At 31.4% G+C, this 13,668-nt stretch overlaps 1 protein-coding gene across 11 annotated transcripts in view; it reads left to right on the top strand.

Annotated features, from left to right (window-relative positions):
• The window catches only part of LOC134699294 (uncharacterized), a 52,947-nt gene extending 43,781 nt beyond the window's left edge, over nt 1-9,166 (top strand). For 4 of the 11 annotated variants that reach the window (XM_063560898.1, XM_063560897.1, XM_063560901.1 and 1 more), the window contains 6 exons: nt 3,929-4,067; nt 4,678-4,764; nt 5,118-5,214; nt 6,996-7,114; nt 7,703-7,866; nt 8,344-9,163. In XM_063560898.1, coding sequence (XP_063416968.1) covers nt 3,929-4,067; nt 4,678-4,764; nt 5,118-5,214; nt 6,996-7,114; nt 7,703-7,866; nt 8,344-8,479 — 742 coding nt within the window. In that variant the 3' untranslated portion in view covers nt 8,480-9,163. Of the gene's footprint in view, nt 1-3,928; nt 4,068-4,677; nt 4,765-5,117; nt 5,215-6,995; nt 7,115-7,702; nt 7,867-8,343 lie in introns of all 11 variants that reach the window. The other 7 variants (XM_063560895.1, XM_063560899.1, XM_063560893.1 and 4 more) reach the window with 4 other exon arrangements.
• Nucleotides 9,167-13,668: the final 4,502 nt, after the last annotated feature.

The raw sequence follows: 13,668 nt of genomic DNA on the forward strand, positions 1-13,668 counted from the left end.
TACTTGTCAAGGTAGACTGACATGTTATACTTATCAATGTATACTGACATGTCATACTTATCAAGGGAGACTGATATGTCATACTTACTTACGGAGAATGAAATGCTATACTCATCATGGTAGACTGACTAGTCAAACTCGTCATGGTTGACATTTTGAAGATTTTTTTTTTCATTAAAAATGTAGTTGTTCTTCTACTAAAATCTACCAAGGGAGACTAAAAATCATTCAAAGAAATGTTTACAAGGAAACATGCAATATTCTGATAAAAAGGACTATATAAAGTGCAACACCCTTAGGACCAGGTTATTTATCAATGCAGTAATTGTTAAAAGCAATAAAACTGTAAATGGAACAATAATTCCATCAAAATAAGTCGTGCCAAATTATTGTTTTGAGCTAGTATACATTTTGCAGATTCATTCTTCATTACTTATTTAATTGATGCTTTTGTTCTTTTATTCTAAATTAACAGCATATATCGGGAAATTTAATTCAAAATGTCAATTAAAACGAATAAAACAATTTTATTTCAAACAGTCTGTTTAATTGATTAACTCGATTAGGTAAGTGAAAACTATCATTTTGTCCATTTCCTCCTGATTGTAATATACAGCGCATGTTCATGGTGGATTAATAGAGTCAATATTAGCTGATTAGATTTGTATCAAATAGAATTTTTAATTGTTGATTCCTAGATACAGACAGATAAAACGTTGTTATGTATAGTCAATGGTTATACCAAGAAAAGTTTCTTGAATAAGTCCGATTTTAAGGTTTGATATCTTTGGATTATTGTGCTCAGATTTCAAATACTGAAAATTCAATTTGCAACATTATTAGTTTACGTCATATACCTTAGCGTTTGTGTTCGGATTTTGATTTGATACACATTTTTGTAAGTTTGTATTACATAAATAGTTATAAAATTGGGATTATTTAATATTTTTGCATTCCATATATGATAAGAAAAGCCAAATTTGGGGTTTTAAGTTGCTTGTGTATTCAATACGGGTTATTACTGAAAATATTGCTTGATTTATAAATATTCAAATTCAAAGCAGAAAACGTCTAAATAAAATTAATATCAGTCAAAACAAAAAAATACTTTTATCAATTTGGAATCAAATAAATTAACACGCATTTTTTCTATCAGTCCAGAAAATGTAATGAAAAAATGAAGATAAAAAATTGACATTTTTTAAAAGTAATATTATAACTTAGTATCATTTTAGGTAAGATAACCCTAACTTTTCTTCTTTGAATCTTTGATCATGGAGTACAAAATCAAATATTAACATTATAGAACGTCGCACATTCAATATTGATCTTGTTATTTCAAACCGTTGACAGAACTTTGTACATGTTATAAAATGGAAATGTCATGTCAGGGGAGGATTATTCCAAAGCTATGTAAATTAAGATAAGAAACAAAATATCTATCAAACTGAGACATTTTCAAATGTTCCCGGATTTATGGTAGGTTCTTGTATTTTTAATTCATTATTTCAAGTGGTTTATTTTTCAAATATTAAGAATATTTAAGTGCAAAAACATATATAATATACAATGTATCAACTGTTTACTAATAATTAGATATAGGAAGATGTGGTGTGAGTGCCAATGAGGATAATAAGCATATTCTGGTATATGACCTTTAGATCCTTTCCATACGAAAAATTAACTTCTTTTATTTTCTAATTTGAAATGTCCTATTGTAAAATGGTAGAGTGATAAAAAAAAGGTACTGATGCTGAAAGTTTTGAAAGATATAAATAGAAATTTATATCATTGTCAATGTTATCAATTGTTTCGGGTTCGTAAAAGGGGGGTAGTAGTGGACGCATCTAAACTATAATTTGAGGACTGATCGACAAAGTTAAGTACGTTCTAAAACCTATTCGTCTGAAAGACGATAAATTACATGAGTAAAACAGTGTGAGAGATACAATAATGACTGAGCAAAATAAACTCTATTCAAACTGGGCCCGGGGATTCCATGCGCTCCCTGAAAAGTTAAAGAAAATACGAGGTTTCTGACAATACTTTACATATTTCTCTTATCAATTGATTTATTGATTTCAGAATGATTTTACCTGTGTGAATTATCTCACTTGATCATAAATGCAAATAAAGAATATCGCTTTATTAAAATTCATAAATGATAACTGGCACGAATTCAATGAATTGACATATTATACAAGCAATTGAAATATGTGATGCACTTTTCATATTCATAGTTTTCACTTACACCATGCCGGATATTTAAAATGCATAAACTTATAAAGTAGCATTGTTATTAAGAGGGATTTATGTATACAGAGGAGGCTAGTAACTATTTATTTATTTCAATTTCTATTTTCAAAACACCGTTTGTTTACATTGTTTTATATTGATACGCATATTTTAAAACTATGTAACTCTGCTCACAGTATATGATAGATGTCCATCAATGTTAAATGACCTGATAAAACAACCAGTTGCCGATTCAGATGAGCGAAGAGGGTGTTCCCCCTCCCAACCCTCCTTATTTTTTTGTGTAGCTGGGATATAGTTAATGTACGAGGTTCTTTTTATAAAGGACAGTATGCGACTGATTAATGGCTTCTTAACGTTCAGCGGCAAATATTACTTGAAAATTAAGAGAAATATCATCATACTTAAATGAGTATCATTGTCTGATCAAAGTTGACAGCTGAAAATAAATATTAACCTTGCATAAGACAGGACAACAATAATTTAAAAATTCCGCGAATTACAATAAGCAAGTGTAGCTACAGATACAGATTAATGTCAATCCCGAAAAAAAACTTCTTCTGTCCCTAATCAAAGAGTGATAATTAACAGTCGTCCCTTGACAATTACTGTATATGATCAAGGAGGTTCCGTGATATGATCCATATAATGAGAAAAAAATCAAGACTTTTACGTAAGTCCTACTTTAGATGTAAATCTATTTTGAACATTTTTAAAATTTGACATTCGCAAGACATAAACGATATAGCTGTAAGGATTTCACATTAAATTTTCATTTAACTTTTTCATCCGATTGATTTTATGTTTAAAAGATTCGAAAATTGTTAAGCCCTGAAGGTAACATTTAAATGCACTCAACTTTTATACCAATTGAGACAGCAATAGAGAAAATATTGGATATATTCAATTTGAACAGGGTCAATGAAATTTTTGAGAGTTATACTTGACTATTGACATAAGCTTTGTCAATACTCCGGACAATACATTAAAGTAAAGTTTATGTCCTTATTGAACGAATATATTAACTTTTGACAAATGAATTGTTAAAATAAACACGTATTTTAAAGAATTCGTTATTTTATGTTTTGATCTTGCTACTTTTAAAGAAAATATTGTAAATTATTGAAATATGAAAAAAGATCTAGATTTTAACCGTTAAAAGGGACTGTAAAAATGTATCTTCGTTGAGGTAATTATTATAATTTACATGTATGTTGTGCTCAAAATGGATTTAGATATATAAGAGTTGAATAAATTCAAAATTTATTTTTACTGACTTTTTTTTCTATGTATCGCATCATTTTATGTGTCACAGAGTGAGTTTGTTGTGGACGAAACGCAAGTATGGCGTAGGAATTTCAATCCTGTTATCTCACAAGTCAGGAGCACATGATTGCAATAGCTGCAGTATTTACAAAACACGTCACATTGATATGTATTTGAATGAAGTGTGTCTTTTCTTCATACTTGTATATAAAAGGGACAACATATTGCATCAGAAATGACAAAACGATCGCACCTGTCACGCGCTATGTTCCAACTCACAACCTCAGTGTTGAAAGTCTTGTGATGCAGCAATGGCACTACTTAAAATACTCTGCCCTCGGGGCCTCCAGCATGAACAAGTTTCTTAGAAACTGTATACTAAAGATTTTCTTTTTTCTTTTTCCAGAAAAGAACCAATTATAGTTAATCTGCCAGAACCATCCTTGCCTGAATTTAAAGAACCAGCGTCAAAACAAAAGAAAGAGAAAAACAAACCGGAAAAGTTTGCGATCCCGAAAACTGAAAAACCTAAAGTAGAAGATGATGTAAGATATAGTTTTATTCTAATTGATTTATATTATAATACTGTTCAATTCTGTAAAAAAAAAAACACTCATTCAGTTGATTTGACAGGGCATACAGAATGGAAAAACTGGCGTGTACAAATCGGACGAAGACATTTGCATTGACGAATAAAAATAATTGATATATGATTCTATATGATATATAATGAAATAGAAATTAAAAATAGTTGATTTTCCATATTACTTGTTTTTTGCATTGCCATTTTCGGATAGTTTATATGTTTAATATTAGGATTATTTGCCAAATATGCGTTATAATTTTTGTATATTGCTCTGCAGCCGTGAACGTCGGTATTCTTGTATTTTTTGGATGTTCATTTGTATGTTTAGTTGGCGTTCATTTCTCTGAACATATTTATATATATATATTATTGTTTATGGATCTCCAACTGAAGCTCGCCTTTTGGGCGGCAAGACTTTAAATGCTGTGAAGTGAGAGTTTTTTCTCTTGTATATTGATGACATCACATTTCTTCGAGAGAGAAAAACAGCAATAGCTGTTGTTTATAAAACTGTGAAAAGATGTTTCGTTTGCTGTTTTATAAAATTTGCAACTTATATTTCATTTCAGAGTTTGTTTAATGACGCATTGACAGACCATCTAAAGAAGTTTGAACTTATGGTATCAGATATGACTAGTCCAGAAGAATCCCCGAAGGTAAGAACATTTATTTTTATTCAGACCATGTATGTGTAACCTATCAATAAACAATTGTTTGGATAATATACAATGAATTTAAAGGTGAAATTACCAAGTCAAGTCTTAAAAAATATTTCAATTTTGAGTTATAATACATCATTCTCGATATTGAAAACATAAACTGACTTGGAAGAGTTTGTAATAAATGTACATAATGTTATAACTGTATCTTCAAATCAAATCATTTTTTTTTAATGATTGCTTCCCAATGAGAAATCGTCTCCTTGTTTTGAATTACTATTGTTGGAATAGAATTAAAGAATGATCCCCTTTAAACTTTCTGTTGTAAATATGCAAACTCTTATTTTCAGAAACATACAAACAAACCAGTGAAGATAACAGGCAGGTTAGCTCTGTCACAACAGTCCAGTAGGTTCACATTACCCATGGATATGAAAGAACTGGAAAGTAAGTAAAGAGAAAGGGAAATGAATCTACGTGAAGTGTACAAATGTATATGTCAAAACCTTTTTTGTATAATAAAAAAAGAATTTAAAAAAAAAACCTGGATTTCTGATCAAACTTTAAATAATTTTCAGAATATTTTCATTATAAATAGGTTTGAAAAAACATTAAGGATGATCATGACTTTTTACGACTTCCCTTGTCCTGAATTAAACTAAACATTCATGACAAATGTGTTACTGGGCATATTGGCTTTCATATCCCATCGTCTTATATCTGTATACCAAAAACAATCAATAGATTCTTAACTTGAATTTACTTTTATTTTTTGTCTATATATCTGACGAGTTAAGCCTTCTTCAACTGATTTTTATAGTTCTTTTCTTATGTTGTACTGTTATACCACTGTCCCAGGTTAGGGGGGTGGTTGGGATCCCACTTACATGTTTAACCCCGCCACATTATTTATGTATGTGCCTGTCTTAAGTCAGGAGCCTGTAGTTCAGTGGTTGACGTTTGTTTATGTGTTACATATTTGTTTTTCGTTCATTTTTTGTCGAGCCTTCGACTTTAGTCGAAAAAGTGAGACTAAGCGATCCTACTTTCCGTCGGCGTCGTCGTCGGCGGCGTCCACAAATATTCACTCTGTGGTTACAGTTTTTGAAATTTTAATAACTTTCTTAAACTATACTGGATTTTTACCAAACTTGGACAGAAGCTTGTGTATGATCATAAGATAGTATCCAGAAGTAAATTTTGTAAAAATATAATTTCATTTTTTCCGTATTTAACTTATAAATGGACTTAGTTTTTTCTGCGGGGAAACATTACATTCACTCTGTGGTTAAAGTTTTTAGAATTTTAATAACTTTCTTAAACTATCCTTGGTTTGAACCAAATTTTGACAGAAGCTTGTTTATGATCATAAGATAGTATCAAGAAGTAAATTTTGTAAAAAAATTAATCCATTTTTTCCGTATTTTACTTTTAAATGGACTTAGATTTTCTTCCAGTTAACATTACATACAGTCGGCAGTTTAAGTTTTCAAAACATTAATTAGATTCATTAACTATCCTAGATTTTTACCAAACTTGGACAGAAGCTTCTTACAATCAAAAGATAGTATCAAGAGGAATTTTTTTATTGATGTTTTTCCTCATTTTTTGTTGAGCCTGCGATTTACAGCAAAAGTAGGCGAGACACTGGGTTCCGCGGAACCCTTACAATTTTTTTTTACATAAATAAGGCCGTTAGTTTTCTCGCTTGAATTGTTTTACATTGTCTTATCGGGGCCTTGTATAGCTGACTATATGCGGTATGGGCTTTGCTCATTGTAGAAGGCCGTACGGTGACCTATAATTGTTAATGTTTGTGTCATTTTGGTCTTTTGTAGATAGTTGTCTCATTGGCAATCATACCACATCTTCTTTTTTATATTGAATATTCCCACAAAAAGTAAAGCCTAACTAAAATTATAGAAGTTAATTCTTGAACAAGACTATTGTAATATCTTTTCTGTAATACCTGGAAATCATGTAGGTGAAGTATTAGGAAGATAACAGTTCTTCAAAGGATTGTGAAACTGCCGTAAAAATATCAAAATGAAGGAATTTAGAAGCGTTAAACAAAAAAGAAAACTAAAATAAAATAAAATAAAAACAAAAAAATAATGACACTAAAACAAAAAATATTTTATTTTAAAATATTTTAACACAGAAATTGGTTGATAGTTTTTATATTTAAAAACAATATTTTCACAATTGCAATAATTTTCTTTTTACAGCAATGACCCCTAAGCAATATATTGTAAAGTATTGTAAAATTACAAAGCGACGACAGCACTTGTATGATAATGTGTATAGACAAACTGTTGGTGCTGTAACTAAACCAATGCATTATAAGGTGAGTTGAAGAAACTTAACTAATTATATATAAGATTTCAAATTTCATATTGGCTGTCCGGAGAGCCTCATTAATGCAGTATATATACCACTTTTGAACTTTTGAACACGAAAAACACTATAATACTGACAGTCAAAAAATTAATGAATTCGATATGTTAGGTGTATTTAAAACACGGAAATCCTAACAATGACGATAATGAATTGATGTTTTACGTCCAGCAGCAAATATTATAACACCAAAAACGGACGAAAAAACAGACATCATATTACAGCATTTATGATAAAAACAGCCTTTTGTAGAGGGATGTTGACCACAGGATATTAATCAGGAAATTTCGTCGTAAATATATATGAACTATTTGCCACAGGAATTCAAATAAACAATAATCAGTGTATGATTTCTAGGCATATTTGTAGAAAAGACAGAAAAATCTAATTCTATTATGATGCTCTTTTTAATCTAAACATGGCTTGTCAATATAGTATCACAATATCGTAATTTACAACTTGTAGAAGACACAAATTACTTCAACAACCCCACTTTGAGTTTCTATCATTATTCATTTAGTCTGTCCTTTAATTGTAGGAATTGGAGAAAGCCTTGAAGAATGTGCTAGTAGATACATTAAATCATGAACATTATCAATACATTTGTGAACTCTTAGAAATAAAGGAAGGTGAAGATATAAACTCAGACTTATTTGCAAAAATGTCAGCTTTAGCGGAAAGATTGCTTTATCCACAATATGTGTAAGTATTTTACATAATGGGGAAGATGGGATCTATAGCCATGTGTAAAAAAACAGTTTGTCAAATGTGTGTTGTTTTTATATATGAAACAGATTTTTTTCGACTAACGTCTTTTGATTATGCATTGATGAACTAGTTTTAAAAGAGACAAAATATAACAAAAGAATATTCAAACCAATTTATCGAAAATGAATTAACATAATCATGACCAAAAACTAAAAATTAAAACAAAAAAGACCAAATAGTATATTGTAGCACAATTTTTTTTTAACTAACCCCAGATCAACACAAACATAACAAAAAACGGCCAGTGATTTCAGGTGGTCCGAAATTGTAAACTTTGTTGATTTTGTCCTGCCTATTGGAGACAGTCTGTAAAGTTGTTCTTGTTTTCGCCACTTTATTAGTATATTGTTACTACACTATAAAATTTGAGAATATATTTCTGACAATGCTTTTAAACATTCTTTTTTTTAGAACGAAAGAAACAGAAGACCACAAGGATTACCAGAAAGAATTAATAGAAGTAGCAGATTTTAGCGCATTGGAATGGAAGTTTCATGGTGTCAATGTTAGACCTGATATTCAAAAACTACTCAAAACATTGTGCTGAATTGTTTAAGTTTATTGTATGCTTAGTCAGATACTACTCAAATAATCAAATATCTGCTGGAAAGGAATTACAAGTTGCATGGGTTCAATATTGAAACTCTAAATTAATGAAGATGACATGTCGTGATCATTAAGGATACATGTTTCTAGGAGCAGTACTATACATTTTTTTATTTGTTCAAATGAATTGATATTTGCAATCTGATACCAAGACAAGACTATGTTTGTCTTTTCTGTTATAGTGTTTGTCTTCTTCTTTGAATATGTTATGCTTACATGATATGATGGTGAACGTAAACCGTCCTGAAAAACTAAGTAATTGTTACTGCCTTGATATCTAAAACTTACAAATATTTATTTTAAAAGGTTTTATTGCCATTTTTTTAAATTGGTTTTAAAGGGGTTTGAGTACAGTTCTGTTGTGATAACTATAAACAAATCTCGGATAAAACCAATATTTTACCATTTAAATTCATAGCTTTCTCTCTTTTTTAATTCTTTTTTATATGATATTGTTTTTATTCAACTGTAATTGACGAGATTAAGTCTTTTAAAACAGTAATGCAGAAATGAAATGAAAAATAATCTGTTTTTCAATGTTATTCATATCTACAATAATGTATGTTTCTTATTCTTGTAAAGTGAACGTTGCTATACTTGTCGCAAAAAATAAACATACTATGTTAGATCAACTATTATTAATTTAAATGCGTAATTATATACTATATATGCACTGATGTGCTTATAGATATATCAAAATAATGTAATTTAAAATTGTTACTTTATATTTGTCTCTATTGAAATAGGATGGAAGCCAAGTCATTGTTTTCGTCAATGAACTAAATGCTGTTCTGTTATTATATCTCATTATATTAATTTGTTGTGAACTACAAGTTCAAAGCGATGATAAAACTTGGAATCTACATATAAAGGCTGTCATTATTGCCAATGTGTATTGAAATTGACCTATACAAGTTGCAAACGTTCTAGTCTTAGTAACATTATTTTTTATTACTACATGTAGTAGTTGAAATTGTCTTTGAACTAGCTGTCAGTAATTGTGAGTTCTCTTAGCTCTCTACTTAGTGCCTTTTTGTTGTGGGTATGTTAAAAAGACGTGCCACACCCGGGCTGTGTTTTTATACCCTCATCGTAGGTAATAGGGCATTTAGTGTTTCACTATCTTCACTGTTCGTCCGTCTAACTTTCAATCCGCCAGCCCGTCTGTTTTTTCCGTTTTTCCGCTTGTTTCATTTTCGTTTCCTTCAAATTCTATGAAACTCGCACTTTATGATAAAAAAACAATTAAAGAGACAGAGCTCCAATTTTAGCAATTAATCTATTACAGCCCTAGTGTTATGTCTGTATAGTTTTAAAAAATGGGTATTTGTTCATTTCTGCACACTTTCATAAGCACACCGGTAAGAACAAAAACTTTCAGTCATAGTTTCAATTTGGACAATGAGTCGCTGAATTCTAGAGGTTTGCAGTTTTATTATCTTTTTAACGTCCTGTATCAAATATTAAATTTATGTGAAGGACGAGAACAAATAACTAATGAACGGAAAAGGCTGGTTTCTAGGTACCAGTCATGTATTACAACTCCAATTTCCGGTGCATGTCAAAACATGGAGGGAAACAAAATAGTGCATTTTTTTCTGAACTCAATTTTTTTGAAAGATCAGCAGTTTAGCATGTAAGCCTATGGAGCAGTCAATTACAAGACTGCAACCTCTACAACGTATCAGTCTTCCAAGAAAGACAATAATTAAATTGTTCGGGTCAACTAAAATAAAAGGCGGATTTAATTTGGACTGCCACTGGGATATTTGAGCATTCAGCATTGTTGAGGACAACACTTGAACATTGCAATATACCACAAACATATATAGATTTGAATTAATACATCCCGCGCAGCCAAACTGACGCTCTTCTTGGTGAAGGATTCTACTAGAGGTCATATTTCTACATGTATACTATAGCCGACCTTGGTGTTACATACATTCTAAGAGAGACTCAAAATACATGTCTGATGCCCTTTTTATCCGTGTCTTTTCGTACGAAAAACTCTTTCTCATGTCGTATTCTTGGTCCGACCAATACACCTTAATCGCTTTTCCTATTCTTTTACGAATTTTAAACATTCATTCTGGCACATGAGAACGAACCTTGCCTCTTACATTCTATCGTTATCGGCGGTGTTAACAAGTAGGTTCAGTCATTGTTTACAAGTAGTTAGAAAACAATAACTGTGTTAAATCTTCATGGAATAATATGCCATTTAGACCAAAGGACACTATTTTAAAGTTCCAATGTTTCTGCTGAAAAGAAGTTAAAGTAGTAGTAGTTCAATATTGAGATTTTTTACAAGAATTTGTTGAATATGATAAGACCGCAATCATCTATGAGAAATGTCTCAAACTAGAAATTAGAAGCCTCAATATTATAATGGCAGACGTTATAAACGTTGGAAACACTATGGACAAGGACTATATGAATCTCCAATTGACCTGGAAATCATTTCAAACAAATTGCGAATTCACGTTTCAAGGGCCATTGAAAAACAAACAGAGAGATACAAATGAGTAATCTAATAATATTGGTAGGCGAGAAGGGCAGATATGTGTATAGTTCATAGTATGTGACTGTTGCTGACCAAATCAAACAGGAAAAATCCTAAGAACACTTTTTTGCTTTATACAAATGTTACATATGGGTCAGTGCATGTACATTTGATCATCAGACTGAGTGTAGTTCATGTACACTTAAGACAACAATCAATTCGGTTGAATAAATCAAAAGATAATCATTTCTGGTGCACTGATTAGTACATGTCAAGCATGTTTTATTTGCTCGTTGATAACTCCTGATCCTGTTGTATTATTGACAATAAGTAGTTATACTTCGTACACTATTTCGCTTTTGAGTTTTTATATTTGAGTGTCACTGCTGATCGAGATAGTTGCACGCGTCTAGAGTACACAGTAATAAGCCTTGTATCTTATATGAGTTTTTGTAAACGTACAGATATCTCGCTCTCGATCTCTCTCTATATTTGTTTTCATTTTGGTTTCACAACTTGTTTTACTACACCTCACGTAGTCTACATCTCTTGTTTCTTGAGTACATTGATTGTGAAAACTACACATAGCAAAATACTGAGGAAATGTATGATTTGTTTAATTGTGAAATATTTTTTATCAGAATTATTAAGCATGCAACAGAAACCTTGAACATTCAGGTATTTTAAATGTACCACTACGGTGACATCCCATTAGTCCGACAACCATTATTCCGACATCCCATTACTCCGACAGCCCATTATTCCGACAGCCCATTACTCTGACAGCCCACTATTCCGACAACCTATTACTCCGACAGCCCATAATTCCGACAATGCATCTGTCTTGTGTGTATTGGTAAATTTTCTTTAAAAAGATCAACTTTGATCTCTTTAAAATTTGGGGTTGTCCGTTTTGAATCCTATTATTCTTTCCATGCGGGATGGTTTTCTCATATTGGAGTTGACAATGCTAATTGCAACTGCTCAGTCCTTACCTTCGACCCTCTTTGGTTTTACGTGTCTGGGTATAATATTTTATTTGTTCATATTTCATCGTTTGTATGTCAACTGTCAGTCTGTGCTGTTCTAGTTCGCTTGTTTTTTTTTTTATGTCTTGATTTACCTTTCACTAGATCTTCGGTTTCCCCCTTTCACGTATCAGGGGAGTGAAGTTTCACCACAATAAGTTACATTAATAAATATATCGTAGTTGGATTACACTACCCGCCCTCTTTGGACGCAACACTTGCTACCCCTTGTGTCACTCATCTGAGTTTTATTTAAATAGATTTTGTCGTAGAAATAAGGAACTAATGTACGGAAGCCGATAAGGGCCATTCAAAAAAAATATTTTATGTCGTTATTACGACATAGCATGTCGTAATTTCGACATAACATGTCGTTATTACGACATCGCTATGTCGTAATTTCGACATAACATGTCGTTATAACGACATCGCTATGTCGTAATTTCGACATATCATGTCGTAATAACGACATCGCTATGTCGTAATTTCGACATATCATGTCGTCATAACGACATCACTATGTCGTTTTAACGACATAGCTATGTCGTAATAACGAGCTATATTTGAAAGAATATGTATTATGATTGGCAAGAGACTAAATGACAAAGAAATTAACAATTATACGTCATCATAATGTCCCCGATAATTATAAAAGCCCCCGCATGGTCAGCTATAAAAGAGGGAAGAAAGCTACCAGAGGGAGAGTCCCCGAAATGCTGTGTGGCAGACAGTGTTATTCAATTATTAGCTCCCTTGGTAAAACTCCAAATTTCATATTTAATGTATTATATTGTTAAATAATTTACATGAAGCTTAATAAGTATATATTTGTTAATTGCATAGCTTTTGCTATTTGAATTCATTGGTTGAAGATATTTATTTATATTGACACAAGTTTAATATTTGCATCGTCGCAAAATCTTTGGTTACCTTCTTTGGATACCTTCAGTGAGAAACTTATATATGTTATAGATACCATTTTCGATTCGCTTGGCCCATTGTGCTAGGGCTGTACAGTCAAACAAAGTCGTTTAGATTAACAAGTTACCGGTCGTAGATTAGCTATGCTGTCACACATGTTGGAAGAATGAAATGTGGAATTATTTATAGAGGACTGAAATTGTACAACCAAGTCAAGCCAAGCTTTCCATCTCCCTTTTAATTAGCGCAAACTACATGGCTTCTTGGTATAAGGGTGTTTTGAAGTATTGATAGCTCTATTTCTACTTTCAAACGTTGGGCACGCGCGATGTTCCTACAACCCCTAGTATTTAAAACAGAATCTTCGAAATTTCATCCTCAAAACAAAATAAAAATGTTAGAAAACACGAACCAATATTAAAGCAAATGCAATATATGTTTTGAATTTTGTTTTGACAGCTCTTGATCATCTCCTAAGTAATATCTGGTTTATTTGAGGATTAAAAAAAGAAAGCTATGTGAAAAAAACGGATGTCCCCATCTAACGTTACATTTATGAAAAACTGTTTTAACTCTTATGTATAGTAATCCTATTTCTTATTCTCTGATCTTCTTGATTCTTGACAGGAACAACGACATGTGTCGGTTCTTTGTGGCGTTATAGCCGTTATTTTACCA

Source organism: Mytilus trossulus, unplaced genomic scaffold (genome assembly GCF_036588685.1).
Source record: "Mytilus trossulus isolate FHL-02 unplaced genomic scaffold, PNRI_Mtr1.1.1.hap1 h1tg000050l__unscaffolded, whole genome shotgun sequence".
NCBI lineage: Eukaryota > Metazoa > Mollusca > Bivalvia > Mytilida > Mytilidae > Mytilus > Mytilus trossulus.